Source organism: Oryctolagus cuniculus, chromosome 11 (assembly GCF_051225735.1).
Source record: "Oryctolagus cuniculus isolate XC-2025 breed Fujian yellow rabbit chromosome 11, ASM5122573v1, whole genome shotgun sequence".
In the NCBI taxonomy this organism is placed as follows: Eukaryota; Metazoa; Chordata; class Mammalia; order Lagomorpha; family Leporidae; genus Oryctolagus; species Oryctolagus cuniculus.
In genome coordinates this window covers 121,314,388-121,331,690 of record NC_142877.1, presented here as the reverse complement: position 1 = coordinate 121,331,690, position 17,303 = coordinate 121,314,388, and the positions used below count along the sequence as shown (strand labels likewise).

Here is a 17,303-nt window from a genome sequence, read left to right as displayed (position 1 = left end):
TCCACTGCCGCCCCTGAAATATGAACTAAACGAGCAACAGAAGTCACCATTCGGTTCATTCTCACACACAGCGATGCTCACCAGATCCATAAAATACATTCAGAAGAAGGATGGCTTCCAAGGAAATTAACTTTAGAGGGCTTTGGAGGAAAATGTACACAAAACCTCATCACAACAGTGAACGATTCCACACACGGCATCATTTGAAACACGTCTGTCCCAGGAGTGAACTACAGAAAGATGCAGCCCCACAGACGCAAACCAGAGAGGGCCCGGGGCCCGGCGCTCAGCCTGGCGCCGGGGCTGCCTCCACCAGGCTGCCTGCACCGGGGTCCCCACCAGCCAAGAGCTGCCTGCAGCAGGGGCCACGCTGCACCCGTCACTCCTGCTGCCCGGTGACTCCCAGCGCCTGGAGCCTGAGGCAACTCAGGCAAGCAGCGAGCCAAACAGAAGGCAGCTTCGCAGATGTCTCTTGAAACAGGCCTTAGAAACAGCATTTATATCATAAACCTTTCCCTCACAGGACAACAGCAATGTGTGCTTATCGCAGAAAACGCAGAAGTATGGATAAGACCAGAAGCATTCAGAATTGTCTATCACCTACAAGTGCAGAGGGCTGCCAGCCGTCACCAAGCCCCCTCCCCCTGCCCCGCTGGCCTCACCAGTCCTTCCCTGCCCTCACCAGTCCTTCCCTGCCCTCACCAGTCCTCCCCCTGCCCTCACCAGTCCTCCCCACTGCCCTCACCAGTCCTCCCCCTGCCCTCACCAGTCCTCCCCCTGCCCTGCCGGCCTCCAGACTCACCACACAGAGCCCCTCCTCTGGCTCCCTCCTCTGTGCCAGGCGGGCTCCCCACAGACTCTGAGGTGCACTGCCCAGACGGGAGTCCTAGCCCTCCTCCCACACTCCTTGCTAATTTCACCATGTGCCTCTAAGGGGAACCACTGCCCACCCTCAACTCCTACCCACCCCACCCCAAATCAGCTCTGCCAGGACTGCCTCCCTGTACCCCTCCTCTTCCCAGTACCCCAACCTGTGACATCACTGTCCTCCAGCCACGCAAGAACAGGACGGTGTGCTTGCCCCGCCGTCTACCTCCGCCTTGAACCCTCTTCCACTAAGTGGCCTCTTGGACCTATCGGGGCCACACCTTGGCATCTGAACCCCTCTGTCCCCACTGCCCTCAACCAGAGCTCCGCTTCCTCTCATCTTGACCATGCGTCCACTCTTCTGCGACTTAATCCCCACTAACGGCCACCCACCAACCTAAGGGCCACCTCACCACCTCCCTGAAACACACCACCCACATTCTATTTCCAAGTCCCCTGGTCACCGTCCCACCTCTCTCCCATCCTCCATCCAAGGGAAAATGACAAAGACCACCCAAGCTGCTCCAGCTGTGACCTCAGCTTTGGCCTCCTCTGCCAGTCAGAGGACCAGCCTCTCCCCAGCCTGAAGCCCAGCAAGGTTGTGATGTGGCCCTCAGGAAACAACGTAAAACCTTCCCGGCGTCCGAGGAGCTCCCCGGGATGCTCTCTCGGCCCTCCTCGGCTCACACACACCCCCAGTTTGGGCAAGGCTCCTCTCCTCTTCGTTTTGGACAGGCAGAGTTAGACAGAGAGAGAGAGACAGAGAGAAGGTCTTCCTTCCGTTGGTTCACCCCCAAAATGGCCGCTACGGCCGGCGCTGCGCCGATCCGAAGCCAGGAGCCAGGTGCTTCCTCCTGGTCTCCCATGCGGGTGCAGGGCCCAAGCACTTGGGCCATCCTCTACTGCCTTCTCAGACCACAGCAGAGAGCGGGCCTGGAAGATGAGCAACTGGGACAGAATCCGGCGCCCCAACGAGACTAGAACCCGGAGTGCCGGTGCCACAGGTGGAGGATTAGCCTATTGAGCCGCGGCGCCGGCCAAGGCTCCTCTCCTTGTCACCTCCAATGCATGGCACAGAGTGGGTTCTTTACAAATATCCGTAGAGGGGGCAGCATCGTGGTGAAGATCAAGCCGCCATCTGCAACACCCACGAGCGCCAGTGAGTGCTGGATGCTCCACTTCCCGTGCACTTCCTGCTCATGCACCTGGGAAGGCTGCGGAAGATGGCCCAAGTGCCTGAGCTCCTGCCGCCCTGTGGGAGACCTGGCTGGAGTTCCTGGCTCCTGGCTTCAGGGTAGCCCACCCTGGCTGTTACCGACATCTGTGGAGTAAACTGGCAGATGGAGGATTTCTCTCTCTCTCCTTTTCCCTCTTCCTGTTACTATGCCTTTCAATGAAAATAAATGAAGGGGAAAAAAAACTCTGTTGGACCAACTGCATGACAGTCACTCCCTAAGCTGCTGCCCTCAGCTCTCCCACCATGGCTATGGTTTCTCCTCCAAGCCAGCTCAGCCTGGTCCTACCTCCACAGCCTCAGGCCAAGTCCAAGTTGTGCCTCAGACTGGCACACGGCCAGGTCAGCAGAGCACACAGAAGTCGGATCAGGGTGTCCTGCTCAGATCCTTCCTAGCCCAAACACAAAGTAGTCCAGGTCTACACTCCTGAGCCCACTGTCCCGAACTGATCCTCCCCTGCCATCCCACCCCCACTTCCATCCGCACACTTCTGTCCTACCATTCCCCCTCCCCCGTCTCCCAACATGCCCCTGACCTGTCTTCATCCTGGCCTGGGTTCAAGCCAACCCCAGTGCCCAGTCCCCAGGCACACACATGCTGTATAAGTACCTAAAGGGACGGAGCCTTCCTTCAAGTCCATTCAATGTAGTCTCACGTCCTCCATCAACACCGAGCTGTCCTTGCCCATCCTGCCACAGGGCCTGCCCCTCCCTCCCCTGCTATTAACACACGAGCTGCCCTGGGGCAGCAGCTCCTGTGTGGTGTCCCTGTCCCTCTCAGGCAACAAGAGCTCTCAGTAGCACCTGCCCACCTGTGCACATCCCAAATACCCAATACATGTTTGCTATACTTCATTCTCTTCTATTTTTTAATCAAAAACACATCCTCTCGTTACAGAATATGAGGGCTTTAGGGGCCGACCTTGTGGAACAATGGGTTAAGCCTCTGTTTATAACACTGGCATCCCACGAGAGTCCCAGCTGCTCCACTTCTAATCCAGCTCCCTGTTCATGTGGCCCAAAGTGCTTGATTCCCCGTCACCCACACGGAAGACTGGGACGGAGTTAAGCCTGGCCCAGCCCTGGCCATTGCAGCCGTCTGGGAAGTGAACCAGCAGACGGAAAATTTCTCTGTCTCTCCCTCTCTGCAACTCTGCCTTTCAAACAAAAAATAAATCACATTTACACACATAGATAGATATGAGGATACTTCAAAAAGTTCACAGAAAAATGAAGTGAAAACATAAGTCGATTTGGGAAGCAGGACAGTTTTGTGTAATGTACGTGCTCCATGACTTTCTGAGGCTTCCCCGCAGCACTTGGTGCCATCCTCTCGAAGTTCCTGTGCTTCCAACGCTTGACCATCAGAGCTACTACAAGCAGGGTGGTTTTGACGTCACACTTGGCTGATCTGCGCAACACCACTGTGGCTACAGTGACTGCTTCGGGAGGGAAAACTAATCCAAGTAAGGATTAATTATAAAATAAAAACAGAAGGGTTCCTCAGCCGGCATCTTTTCACATGCCGTTCCAGAAGCGGCAGCCTTCACGCAAGAGCGGCCTGCAGCCCTACAGGCACAGGTGGGCTTTCCCTGGCAACAGTCAGATCTGCACCGTGGGCTCCTCCCCCAGCCCAGCAAGTCCCAAAGCCCTCGACGGGAGGCAGAACAGCCAGAAACCCTAGGAAACCACGATGAATCATCTCCTAACCTTTCTTCCTCCCAGTCCTGTCTGGATTCTGAAAGAAGCAAAGCCAGACCCTCACACTCCAGGCGCATAGTACAGACGCCCCTCCCAACTCGCTGGCCTGTCTACCCACAAAGACACTCACATGGAAAACCAGGACACTCACAAGGAAGCCAGGCGGGCCAAGCACTCCCAAATGGGCTGCCTGCCTCTGAGGTCCAGGGTGACACGGAGGGCCTTGCCCCCTTTCCAAACCCAGCCCTCTGCCTGCCTCTCCACATGCTGACAGCCTTGGTCACCCTGCTGAGCGCTCATCCCTCATGTCCTGTCATCTGGTGTGAGCCTTAGGCTGCCAGCCTCTTTCACCGCTCTGTTGAGGAGAAATGCACATGTCACAGGTGCAGCAAGAGGGTGCACGCGGGAACACATGAGCAGCACCACGCAGACTTAGCAACCTGCCCAGGAGGCCCACTGGCCACAGTGCCCACAGAATGCGGGAAGAGCAGACAGCAGCACTAGCAGAGCCTGCGTGCACACCTCAGAGGGGAGCCAGAGTGAGAACGCCCGAGGAGGCGCCTGTGGGGACCAGACCCAGCGCGGGCAGGCACCCAGAAGCACCGGGGCTGCTCTGCCTGCAACAGACAGGCCAGGGCTGGGTCTAGGCACTGAAGCACCGTGGGGGCAGACGCCCACCGTGGTGCTCCCTGGGGAGCTCTGACGGCCACAACAGCGGCGTCCCCAGCCCTGAGGTTCACAGCTGTTCTAACCAACTGAAGGAACACACGGACAGCCACGTGCCTGGTGCGACCCTTGGCACGGGGTGGAATTTCCATTTTAGTCACCAGAAAAGAGGAAACAGCCTTTCAGAAAGGCAGAACAGAAAAGGCTGGGGATGCTCAAGATGCAGGCACCCCACAGCACAGGACCGGAAACGGGACGCCCACCAAGCTGCCCCTCTGCCTGTCGTCTGCAGAGGGGACGCCTGGCTGAGCCCGGGAGGGCTCACCTCACTGCAGGGGAGCCCGTGACGCACAAGGCAGAGGACAGACTCCACACAGCAGGAGGAGCCAGGCTCAGAAGGAGCCGCAGCGGAGCTGGCGGGGCGGGGGGGGGGGGGGGGGCTCCTAGGGCCGCAGTGAGTTCAAACCGAACTTCCAGGGGTCAGATTCCCAGGGCTGCTCTGCAGGTGAGGGTGGGAACTCTGGACAGACTCCTCAGCTTGCCACGCAGACGGTATGTGAGCGAGAGACTGAGAAACTGGGTTAGGAAAGTGGAGATCCCACAGTCCCCTGCCCGCCCTGGGCCGCCGTGGAGACCCCACAGGTGGCTGTGTGCAGAGCCTGCCAAGGAAAGCACTCAACAAGCATCGCTAACATTAGGGTCCCTGCAGGGCCCACCCCCACACCTCGAGGACTGAGCTCCTGCTCTGGGACTTCTCCGTCCTGACACCTGCCCTGCTCCTCGAGAGAAAGGACCAGGTGCTCGGTCACACCTGCTCCTGAGGCCGAGCACGCCGACAGCCCCCACCCCAGCTCTGCCCACATGGAGCAGCTGTCACCCAGCAGGAGAGCGGTGGAAGAGGCCCGAGCCCCCAGAGGAGACATCACTGTCAAGACAGCTGCTTGCTTTCCCGCCATCCTTGTCCTGGCCACACACCGGCCAAGCCAGACCATGGCAATTCAGCGGGAAAAACAGAGGAGAGAGGGCTCTCGGGACACGCTCTCTCCACCCCCAATGGCCTCCAATCCTTCCTGAACAACACGGAGAGGAGAATGCTGACTCCTGTCCTCGTGACTCAGAAGATAACACGGGGCAGGCATCCGGCTCAGGGAGCGGTCAGGACATCCGCATGCCGCGTGGGCTCATTTCCGGTTCCGGTTCCCGAAAGCAGCTTCCTAACGCGAATCCCGGGAGGCAGTAGTGATGGCCTCAGTGACCGGTTCCAGCCGCCCCCGTGGGAGACCTGAGTTGAGTTGCCGGCTCCCAGCTTCAGGTCTACCTGGGAGACCACCGTGAGCACCGGGAAAGTGAACTACCACAGGGAGCTATCTTCTATCTGTCTCTCTGCCTCTCAAATTTAAGAAAAGAATTAGTAAAATACAATCCAAAATCATCAAGGAATTATTTTTTAAACTCCTTTTGGCCTTTATTTAAAATCAACACGAGTCTAGATTTGCTATATCAGACAAACACGTAAAAGGGAAAAAAAACTACAATTCACGTTGAGTTTATTTTTCAAAACATTCCTAGACAAAATAAGAAATATTTAATAACATGAGAAGTGACCACTAGGGAAAAAAACAAAAAGACAAGAAAGAGGAACTGTGTGCACAGCAGCCCCCACCCCCAGGCTGCCCTGGCCGGTGTCACAGACAATCACCACCACTGACAGAGAGCGAGGGAGAGACCCAGCTCACAGAGCCCCAAAGGGGGGTGCGCACCAGCTCATCAGCCACTTCAAAACCACAGCAAGCAAACAAAGGTAGAAACACCCGAGAGAGCCGCCCAGAGGCAGCACCTCAGAACTTGTCACCAAAGCAGCAGGGCACAGGACGCAAGAACCCTCGGGGCTCACAGCCAGTCCTTGGCGGAGGTACCCCAGCCAAGTGCAGGACCCATGAGGGCCACCTGCCACTCCTTCCCTCGGAAACCCTCGACACTCCCCACGGAGCACACACGCTGATTATCGTAAGGCTCTCAAGCCACATGCGTGACCAGGCTGCAGTCCAGGTGTCAGTCTGCTGGGCTCTCTCCTGGAGGCTCAAGGGGAGCCCAGCCTGCGGTCCAAGGCCGAGGTCCCTGTTCTGCTGGCTGCCAGAAGGCGGTTCCCAGATTCTCAAGGCCACGGCGCGATCCTTGGCTCGTGGCCCCACCCTCCATCTGCAAGGCCAGCAACCTCAGACTGAGTTTTTTTTTCAATGTACTTGTTTATTTGAAAGGCAGAGTTACAGAGAGAGAAGGAGAGACAGATATAGATCTTCCATCTGCTGGTTTACTCCCCAAATGGCTGCAACAGCCAGGGCTAGGTCAACGGGAAGCCAGGAACCAGGAGCTTCATCCTGGTCTCCCACGTGGGTTACAGGGGCCCAAATACCGGGGCCGTCTTTTGCTGCTTCCCCAGGCCATAGCAGAGAGCTGGATCAGAACACAGCAGCTGGGATTCAAACCGGCGCCCATACAGGATGGCAGCACTGTAGCAGACAGCTTAACCTGCTGTGTCACGGAGCTGGCCACCGAGTTCATCTCTCCGACCACTATGAAGAGCTCATGCAGTGGTTAACTAGGGTCCCCCGGTAATCCGGCATAACGCCCCACCTCCGGGTCAGCTGATTAGCAACGTTAATTCCTCCGTCATGTAAGATGACATTCTCACGCGTTCCGGGATGAGCTCATACACACCTGGAGGGCCAGGATCTGCCAACACCCCATCCCCCAGGCCCCAACCCTGGAGACCATCCTGACCCCCAACATTCAGTCTATCCGTGCATCTGTGAGTTCCACTTGCCCCAGGCACCCATAGCAGCTTCCTCACAAGCCCACCCCCTCCCTCTCTTGTCTTCTCTTCAGGGATCAGTAGCACCACTCCCCCTTAAAACCCCCCAGTGCTGGAGCCAGTGCTGTGGCATAGCGGGTAAAGCTATCGCCTGCAGTGCCAGCACCCCATAGGGGCACCGGTTCAAGTCCCAGCTGCTCCACTTCCAATTCAGCTCTCTGCTATGGCCTGGGAAAGGGAGGCCCAGAAGAAGCTCCTGGCTCTTGGCTTCAGATCGGCCCAGCTCCAGCTGTCGCGGCCATTTGAGGAGCGAATCAGCAAATGGAAGACATCTCTCTCTCTCTGCCTCTCTGTAACTCTGCCTTTAAAATAAATAAATCTTAAACACACACACACACACACACACAACTTCAGAGCTTTCTCACAACCTCAGGACCAAGATCCAACTCTTCCACTCGGCCATCGACACCCATGAGTCTGCTCTCCCCCCTCCTTCCTCCTCCCTCCCTGCCCCACCCCCAAGCCACAAGTCTCCTGCGGCAGGAGGGGCAGCCTGGCTATGCCCCACGCCTAGGTCTCAGCTTGGCCAGGACCTCTTTGGGAAGCCCGCTCCACCCAGGTCGGCCGTGTCCCTCTGCCAGCACCCCGAGGAAGGCCCTCAGCCCGCGCGGACACAGCCTCGGGCGCCCACCGCGGTTCCTGGCGCTCTGAGGCGCTCCTGTTTTCTGAATGGGTCCACTGTGCCCAGCTCTCTCCCTCCTTCAGCCGGCGGCTGATGCTGCTGACCGCCTCCTCTGCTCCCAGACTCCTCGTGGCGCTAACGGTGCGAGCGGAGGCTGTCAGGGCCCCGACACCGAGAAGGCTCTCCTGCTCCTCTTTCTCCCGACACCCACGGGCTCGCCAGATTCCATGTGGGCCTTTCTTGCCACCCGCACGCTCACAAACGTCACCCCCACGTGCACAGACCCCAGCTGCCTGCGCCCCTCCTGCAGCAGAGCTCACTGCCAGGCGGAGCAGGGCGAGCCACGCTGGAAGGCTGCCGTGTCCTCACGCCCAGCCTGCCAAGTTCTGTCTCGGCACGTGGAGCAAGCACGGCAGGAATCCCAACTGCCGCTGCAGAAGGTAACAGGCCAAGAGCCGAGTGAGTCGACGGCCCAGAAGGAACAGGCCCGACACAGGGGGGACCTTCCGTGGCTCTCCCCACCTACAGACCACACTGCATCGCCCCCCTCCCAAGACCCGCTGTGCGCCTCTCGCCTGGAGCTGCACTGGCCTCCTCCCCGGCCTCCCGGCCTCTGCCCCACCCTCCTCACACCGCCACACCGCCACACCACCTTCGGCACGGCAGCCAAAGCAATCCTGCTACCGCTCTGCTGAAACCCTCGCCAGCGTGGTGCACTCGGGGAAGACGGCAGAGTCCATGTCATCAGTGTGACCAGGGGACCGTCTCCGCCTCCCCAGCCACAGCCACGCTGGCCCCCGGCTCCTCTCCTCGACCAGGACATCACGGCACCTGGGTCAGCGCTCCTCTCCCAGGCACGTCACCTCCTGCTAAGGTCACCTCCTCAGTGAGAGGTTCCCTGGTCACCTTTCCACGAGACCCTCCCCCCACAGCTGCCTCCGAGCTACCTGCCCACTCGCCTGCACTTGCCACCTTCCTCCAGTGAACTCCGCGTAACCCAGCTGTTTCTCGTCTGCTCTCCCACTCCCTGGCGACCTGAGACAGCAAGGACTCTGCTCCACTGTGTTCACCGAGACAGCCATAGCAAGTGGGAGCTGGCCCTGGCGCACAGTGTGGGTCAAAGAGTCACTCAGTCACTGGGTGAACTCAAGACTGGTCAACAGGCGAGTTCTCATCAGACAGCTAGACTGGGCCAAACACCCTCCTACACAGGTCTACACATGTAGTCTGCTCATGTCACAGGTGCAGAGACCAACGGCCTCGGGGATGACAGCCCTTGGCCACTGTCACACAGATACTAATAGAGAGAGGTTAAAATCCACACCACCCAACTCCTAACCAGGGGTCTTCCTACCACGCCACTCATCTTGACTCATCCAGCAAGTGAGTTTCTAAGACAGCCGCTGCAAATACACAACCTAAGGACCAAAATACGAGCAGAGGGCTCCACCAGCAAGACACCCGTGGTGCCAGGCACGGCCTCGGGCACACCGCTCGCTCAGCAGCCTGCGTGGCGCACCATCGCGTGCCAACAACGCAGAGGAGAGACAGGCACAACCCAGAAACAGCGCTCACCACTGGAGAACACAAGCACCAAGTGGCAGCGCGAGAGGGACACGGCCACGGGCAGTCTAGGGCTGCCGGCTTCGTGCGGAGGGAAGCCTCGGGGACCATGGAGAGTGGAAAACAGGCCAGCGGGAGGGAGGCACGTCCCGGTGGGCGCTAGAGCATGGCAGTGACATGGCATCAGGGCGCGGCGCACCAAGGGCCCGGGGACCCTCAGCACACCCACCCTTCTCAGCACGGTGTCCTGGGGGCAAACCAGACAGCCCTGGTAGACACACTGGTGCAGCCCCAAGAACAGCAACCAGCAAACCCAAGGGCTGCCCAGAAGTAGAAAGCTCAAACGCTGGACCCCTTAACGAGCCCGCGTTCCATGAGCGGTGTCATCCTCCCCGAGTCTTCCTGGGCACTCAGAAAACAGCAAGACAGGCACGGGAACCCCGGAAGGAGCCCAGCGCCGCGTGAGCACGTGGCCAGCGACGACATGAGACGGCACGTACTGACAGGGAAGAGGGCGGCTCGGCAGGGCTTCGGGGGTGGAATTGCAGCCTGTCGCCAGAGGGGACAGCCACAGGCACCAGGGAACACAGACGCTGGACAGCTCTTTCTGTGGCCCGCCTTCCCTCCTTGTCCCGCCCTTTTCAGCAGCAGGCGCCAGTTCTGCAGACCCCACGCCCTGCCCCACACTCCACACATGGCAACCCTCCGAAGTGCTCAGAACACAGCACAGCGTCAAAACCACAGGCAATGACAGCCTGCCTTCAGTAATTCAGGATCCATCTCCCAGAGGCTGGACACGGCAGGACACGGCAGTTTCTTGTGGCTGTCATAACAAATTACCACAAACCTCGTGGCTCTGGACAACAGAAATGCGGGGCCAGCACTGCTGGTGGCACAGCGGTACAGCAGGTTAAATTGCCACATCCCAGCCGGCGCCGCGGCTCACTAGGCTAATCCTCGCCTTGCGGCGCCGGCACACCGGGTTCTCGGGGCGCCGGATTCTGTCCCGGTTGCCCCTCTTCCAGGCCAGCTCTCTGCTGTGGCCCGGGAGTGCAGTGGAGGATGGCCCAAGTGCTTGGGCCCTGCACCCCAGGGGAGACCAGGAGAAGCACCTGGCTCCTGCCATCGGATCAGCGCGGTGCACGGGCCGCAGCGCGCTGGCCACGGCGGCCATTGGAGGGTGAACCAACGGCAAAAGGAAGACCTTTCTCTCTGTCTCTCTCTCTCTCACTGTCCACTCTGCCTGTCAAAAAAAAAAAAAAATTGCCACATCCCGCATCACGGCACCGGTTCCAGTCCCCACTGCTGTTTCCCACCCAGCTCCCTGCTAATGCGCTGGGCAGGCAGCAGAGGATGCCCCAAGTGCTTGGGTCCCTGCACCCACAGGGGAGACCCGGATGGAAGACCTGGCTTTGGCTTGGGCCAGCCCTGACCACTGGGACCTACGTCTCCCCCTCTCTGTCACTCTGAGTTCTGGAGGCCAGGAGTCTGAGACCAAAGTGTCCTCGGTCAGGTCCCTAGGGGAGGGGCCTTCCTGTCACTTCTACTTCTGGTGGCTGCTGGCAGCCCCTGCTTTCCTCGGTTCACAAACGGCTCACTCCAGGCTCTGCTGCTGTCTTCACGTCACCAGCCCCACGTCTGTGTCCGGATCTTCCTCTTCTTCAAAGGACCCCGTCACTGGACCAGGGCCCACCCTAACCCTCACCCTGACTTGCTCACTTCTACAAAGACCCTGTTTCCAAACAGGGCACGTTCACCAGTTCTGCATACCTGCGCTTCGGAGGGACGCTAACTCAAGCCCTGCAAGGACACACTGCCAGGAGACGCGTCATCAGTGCAAAGGGTTGGCCTCGGGTGTAGCTCCACCCCACCGTGCGCTGACTCCTGCCTCTCAGCTAATGGCCTAGCAGTCACACGACAGGGAAGGTGCCGCCTCCCGTACCAGGCTGCCTGGGCTCAGCCGCAGCTCTGGCCCCTGAGAGCAGCTTCCTGCTACAGACGCCCTGGAAGGCAGGGAAGGTGCCGCCTCCCGTACCAGGCTGTCTGGGCTCAGCCGCAGCTCTGGCCCCTGAGAGCAGCTTCCTGCTACAGATGCCCTGGAAGGCAGGGAAGGTGCCGCCTCCCGTACCAGGCTGCCTGGGCTCAGCCGCAGCTCTGGCCCCTGAGAGCAGCTTCCTGCTACAGACGCCCTGGAAGGCAGCAGTGCTGGCTGGCGCAGCGACCTGCCACCTGTGTGGGAGGCCTGGGCTGGGTTCCTGCCCCAGCTTCATCAGGGCCAGCCAACGCAGGCATTTGGGTAGAGGGCTGGGGGTGAACCAGTGCTCGGGCAGAGTTCTCTCTCTGCCGCTCAAATAAACAAGAGGGTCCCCACACTTCTATAAAAAACAAATACTGGACTTGAGAGTAAAGGAGACCCAAAACCTCAACACCTGAAGGCAACGCCCACGAGAGAGTCACGTGGCTCTGTTTCCCAGGACTCGAGGGCCTCCTGCATCTGTCCCTGGCACTGCCCTTCCAGAACCTTCACCGCCCCTCGGGCCCTAGGTGGGGTCTTTCTGGAAGCCTCGCAGCAGGGGGTGGGAGGCGGGGGTCTTCGGCCAGCTCCGCGGGCGCTCTTCATGCTAAACTCCCTGGTCCGCCTGCGCCCAGATCACTCTGCGAGGTACACTGTCCTGGCTGGACGCGCTGACCTCCAAAGTTTCCGGCACAAGCCACCAGATGCTGCCTAAGCCCTAACTCTAACGCCGCCATTCTTGACTTTCAGGAGTTCAGACGAGCCGGCTCTCATGTGCTTTCGCCGGGGGCTGACCGGGGATTTTCCACGCCAAGTCTCCTCTGTCCCTAGGGCCCGGCCGGGCTCAGCGCCACGCCAATCAGACGAGGACTCTGGGACTGTCAGAGCGTCCACGGCGCAAAAAAAAAAAAAAAAAAAAAAAAGCCTTGCCCCGCCGGCTGCGGTGGGCACAGGAGCTGCCTGGAGCGGGAACGTGGACACTGCGAAGGCGGCTCAGGTCAAACCAGCAGCCCCCGCGAGACACGAGGTCAGAAGCCGCACGGCCCCGGCCGCTCCCGGCCTCCGCCGCCCGCGCCGGGCACGGCCCGACCCTGCCGTCCCGCCTTCCCGGGGAGCTGGGCAGTGTCGCCCACGAGCGCCCGCCCGTCCCCGGGAGAACGCGCGGCAGCTCCGCCTCCTCCTCGCAAGCCTCGCTCCTCTGCGCGGGCACTGTCCCATGCCCGAGCGCCCCAACGCCCCCTCGCGCCACCCGGCAGTCGGCCCGAACCCCGCCGCCTCCCGCAGCCCCGCGGGGCCGCTGCGGCCGCCTGACCTCCGACCCCTGACCCCGACCCGGCCCTCCGTCACACCCACCTGCCCGGGACCTTGCTGTTGCTGCGCTTCCAGAACTGCTTCCTGACGCCGTCGCTGGCCATGGCCCCTCCTCATCCCTCAGGCCCGCGGCCCTGACACCCGGAGCGCCGCCCGTCGGCCCCAGCGGCCCTTTCCTGTGCCCCGGGGTAGCCCCTCAGCAGTCCCGGGTCTCCCGAGCGTAGAGCCCAGAGACTCTTCCGCCTCCCTCCGGAAGTTGTGCCTCCGGGCGCCCGGAAGTCCCGCCTCCGTCCCAGGTGGCGTGCGACGCAGTGCGCGGAGCCGAACGGCATCAGAGGGCGACGGCGCGCTCGGTGTGACGCAGGGCGTCGTTGGGTGGGCTGGGCTTGCCGGCGCCGGGCGCGAGCTGCGGCTGGAGTGGGCAAGGCCGGCTCCGAGCGTCCCGCTGCCCCACCCTCTGCTCGCTGGACCCCCGAACCCGCGGCTCACTGCCGCCTGTGGACGCCCGGGGGCCGCTGCAGCCTGGGGCGGCATCTCCAGAGCCGAGGCGGGTCCCGTGTCCAGGGAGCCGGCGCCGGTGCGGGCGGTGGCCGAGGTGACCCCGGCGGGGAGAAGCGGCCCTGGGGGGCGAGGCGGCGGGGAGAAGCGGCCCTGGGGGCGAGGCGGCGGGGAGAAGCGGCCCTGGGGGCGAGGCGGCGGGGAGAAGCGGCCCTGGGGGGCGAGGCGGCGGGGAGAAGCGGCCCTGGGGGGCGAGGCGGCGGGGAGAAGCGGCCCTGGGGGGAGGCGGCGGGGAGAAGCGGCCCTGGGGGCGAGGCGGCGGGGAGAAGCGGCCCTGGGGGGAGGCGGCGGGGAGAAGCGGCCCTGGGGGGCGAGGCGGCGGTGGGGGGAGAAGCGGCCCTGGGGGGAGGCGGCGGGGAGAAGCGGCCCTGGGGGGCGAGGCGGCGGGGAGAAGCGGCCCTGGGGGGCGAGGCGGCGGGGAGAAGCGGCCCTGGGGGCGAGGCGGCGGGGAGAAGCGGCCCTGGGGGGCGAGGCGGCGGGGAGAAGCGGCCCTGGGGGCGAGGCGGCGGGGAGAAGCGGCCCTGGGGGGCGAGGCGGCGGGGAGAAGCGGCCCTGGGGGGCGAGGCGGCGGGGAGAAGCGGCCCTGGGGGGAGGCGGCGGGGAGAAGCGGCCCTGGGGGGCGAGGCGGCGGGGAGAAGCGGCCCTGGTGGGGGGAGGCGGCGGGGAGAAGCGGCCCTGGGGGCGAGGCGGCGGGGAGAAGCGGCCCTGGGGGGCGAGGCGGCGGGGAGAAGCGGCCCTGGGGGCGAGGCGGCGGGGAGAAGCGGCCCTGGGGGGCGAGGCGGCGGGGAGAAGCGGCCCTGGGGGGCGAGGCGGCGGGGAGAAGCGGCCCTGGGGGGAGGCGGCGGGGAGAAGCGGCCCTGGGGGGCGAGGCGGCGGGGAGAAGCGGCCCTGGGGGGCGAGGCGGCGGGGAGAAGCGGCCCTGGGGGGCGAGGCGGCGGGGAGAAGCGGCCCTGGGGGGAGGCGGCGGGGAGAAGCGGCCCTGGGGGGCGAGGCGGCGGTGGGGGGAGAAGCGGCCCTGGGGGGAGGCGGCGGGGAGAAGCGGCCCTGGGGGGCGAGGCGGCGGGGAGAAGCGGCCCTGGGGGGCGAGGCGGCGGGGAGAAGCGGCCCTGGGGGCGAGGCGCCGGGCGCCGGGCCGGGCCGGGCCGGGCTCAGCCGGGCCCGCCGCGCGCCCAGACGGACGGCGGGGGTTCCAGACGCTCTGGCTCTGCGCGGGGAACATGCCGAGCGCCCCGTTGAAATTGAAATTATTTCACCTTTTTTTGTTTTTTAACGTGGCTACCAGGGAACTTGAGACGACGTGCGTGGCGTGCACTACGCGCTGAGGGGCGCGGGGCTGGCGTTGCAGGCGGGAGGGAGCTCCTTGGGACACACCTGCCGGTTCTCCTTCATTTTTGTTTGAAGGAGGGAGAAACGGAGATCATGGCGGGAACGGGCAGCACTGGGCCAGGCTGAAGCCAGGGGCTTCTTCCAGGTCTCCCACATGGGTGCAGGGGCCCAGACACTTGGGCCACCCTCTGCTGCCTTGCCGGCCGTTAGCAGGGAGCTGGATCGGAAGAGGAGCGGCCCCTGTGGATGCCGGCGTGGCAGGCAGAGGCGTTCCCCGCTGAGCCGCAGCACTGGCCCCCCTTTCGTAAAGGCACGTCATTCTCGGGTTTTCCTGGCGATGGGAATGCCCGCTCTGCCGGCTGTCCCGCCGACGTGCCTGGTGAGCATCGCCAGGCCTGTGGGCCCTGCCTGACGGCACAGGCTGGGCTGACGCTGTCCCAGCTCCTGGTACCCGCCTCGCTGTGTGTCGTTTCGTTCCGTCTCCACGCTCGGCTCCTGGGGGCCTGCCTGGTGCCGGCTGCGTCTTAGTCTGATCTCAGCCCCAGCACCTGATGCCGGAAGCTGTTCCTAACGCTGGGTGGACGGTGGCCAGGCCACACAACAGGAGGGCCGGCCCCTGCGTCGTCTCAGGACCTGGTGGGCTCAACCTCAGGGAATCCCCAGAGATCTCCTGATGGTCTCAGTGGCTCTCTGAGGATCTGGCCTCACACCTGTCCTAGGATCTTCCTGAAGAACTCAGGCCCCAGGGATCGCCTCCTGACAGCCCCCAGACCTCCCCAGAGGTTGGCCCCTGGCAGCCTCAGGAGGACCTGCAGACAGCTTTGGGGACCATGAGTGTCCCCAGCCCAAGCTGGCCCATTGCAGGAACACAGCGAGAGAGAACAGCAGACCGAGCGGTGGACAGGGAGGGGAATGATGGCGGCGAGGAGTGACTGCTTGGAGGTGACCACACCACCTTGGAGCCGTGGTGCCGGCTCACCGGGCTCCCTCACCCGCTGTCTCAGGCCGGGAGCCACGCTGAGGTTGAATTGACGGCTTCAAGACCAGCCAAGCTAAAGGTCATTACAGAATTGTACCAGCGGGAGCGGACGGCAGTCTGTGCAGCACACGGTGCCTGACGATAAGATGCGTCACTTATTCACGTGTCTGCTGGAGTTGAAGTCCGGCGTCGTGGCACTGTGAGTTAAGCATCAGGAGTGCCAGTTGGAGTCCCCAGGTGCTGTACTTCCTTCTCTCTTTTTTTAGAGATTTATTTTTTATTTATTTGAAAGAGTTACACAGAGAGGAGAGGCAGAGAGAGAGGTCTTCCATCCGCTGGTTTACTCCCCAGATGGCCGCAATGGCCAGAACTGGGCCAATCCCAAGCCAGGAGCTTCTTCCAGGTCTCCCATGCAGGTGCAGGGGCCCAAGTACTTAGGCCATCTTCCACTGCTTTCCCAGGCCACAGCAGAGAGCTGGATCAGAAGTGGAGCAGCTGGGAATCGATCCGGCGCCCATATGGGATGCTGGCGCTGCAGGCCAGGGCGTTAACCTGCTGCATCACAGTGCTGGCCCCAAGGTGCTGTACTTGCAATCCAATGCCCGTGCACCTGGGAAGCGGCAGGTGATGTGCTCCTGCCACTGTGCGGGAGACCAGGGTAGAGGGTCTGGCCTGGCTGCGGCAGGCATTTGAGAAGTGAGCAAGTAGATGGAAGACACCTCTCTCTCTCTCTCTCTCTCTCTCTCTCCCTCCCTCCCTCCCTCCCTCCCTCTCTCCCTCCCTCCCTCTCTCCCTCTCTCCCTCTCCCTCTCCATCTCCCTCCATCTCCCCTCCCCCTTTCAAATACATTTAAAAAAAAATGAGAATCCTGAAAACGACACTCAGGAAAGTGGGAGTCTCTGTATTACAGGGCTGTGGTCAATAAGGGGTTCACCTGTGCAGTGTTAGGGCTGGTGGAGAGTGTTCAGGTACCCGTCCATCTGCGTGACTTCTGCGTGTACAGAGCACACATGGAGAGTGTTCAGGTACCCGTCCATCTGCGTGACTTCTGCGTGTACAGAGCACACGTGGAGAGTGTTCAGGTACCCGTCCATCTGCGTGACTTCTGTGTGTACAGAGCACTTTGTAACAGTTAACTAGTTACTGAGCTCGTCTCTGCACTGAGCCGATGTCCTAGACGCCCCCAGTGAGTGAGCGGTGTTCACAGGCTGTGGAGCCAGGAAGCACGGGCAAGGTGTGTGACTGGTGACAAAGCCGAGCAGGTGTGAAAAGTCCTTCCAGGCGGAAGGAACATCACCACCGCAGCGGGCGGCAGGAGGGACCTACAGCTGGGCACAGGTGTTTAGTGATGCTGGCCTGTTCCCAGGAGACAGTGGGGCAGGCAGTTACATGCAGATGGCTTTGGGCTGGCTTCGCGGTTGGTGTCGTGACCCAGACTGCCACCCCAGAGGCTTCAGAGCAGCCGTCAGAGATGGGCGGGAGACAACACCCAGCGGTGCATATAGGTGCCAGAATTGCTCTGCCCAGCCCCGCCCTGGAACAGCATCCCTACCTCCTGCAGGCGGCCAGGAGGTGGCGCCTCTCCGGCCT

General features: G+C 61.9%; 1 protein-coding gene across 5 annotated transcripts in view; it reads right to left on the bottom strand.

Moving 5' to 3' along the window:
- TBC1D22A (TBC1 domain family member 22A) overlaps nucleotides 1–13,195 on the bottom strand; it is a 358,344-nt gene extending 345,149 nt beyond the window's left edge. For 2 of the 5 annotated variants that reach the window (XR_016216436.1, XR_016216437.1), the window contains exon 1: nucleotides 12,893–13,194. Coding sequence is in view for 2 of the 5 variants with exons in the window: in XM_051839990.3 (XP_051695950.1) it covers nucleotides 12,893–12,954 (62 nt within the window). In the remaining 3 variants the exon portion in view is untranslated. Of the gene's footprint in view, nucleotides 1–12,892 lie in introns of all 5 variants that reach the window. The other 3 variants (XR_016216438.1, XM_051839990.3, XM_051839989.3) reach the window with 3 other exon arrangements.
- Nucleotides 13,196–17,303: the final 4,108 nt, after the last annotated feature.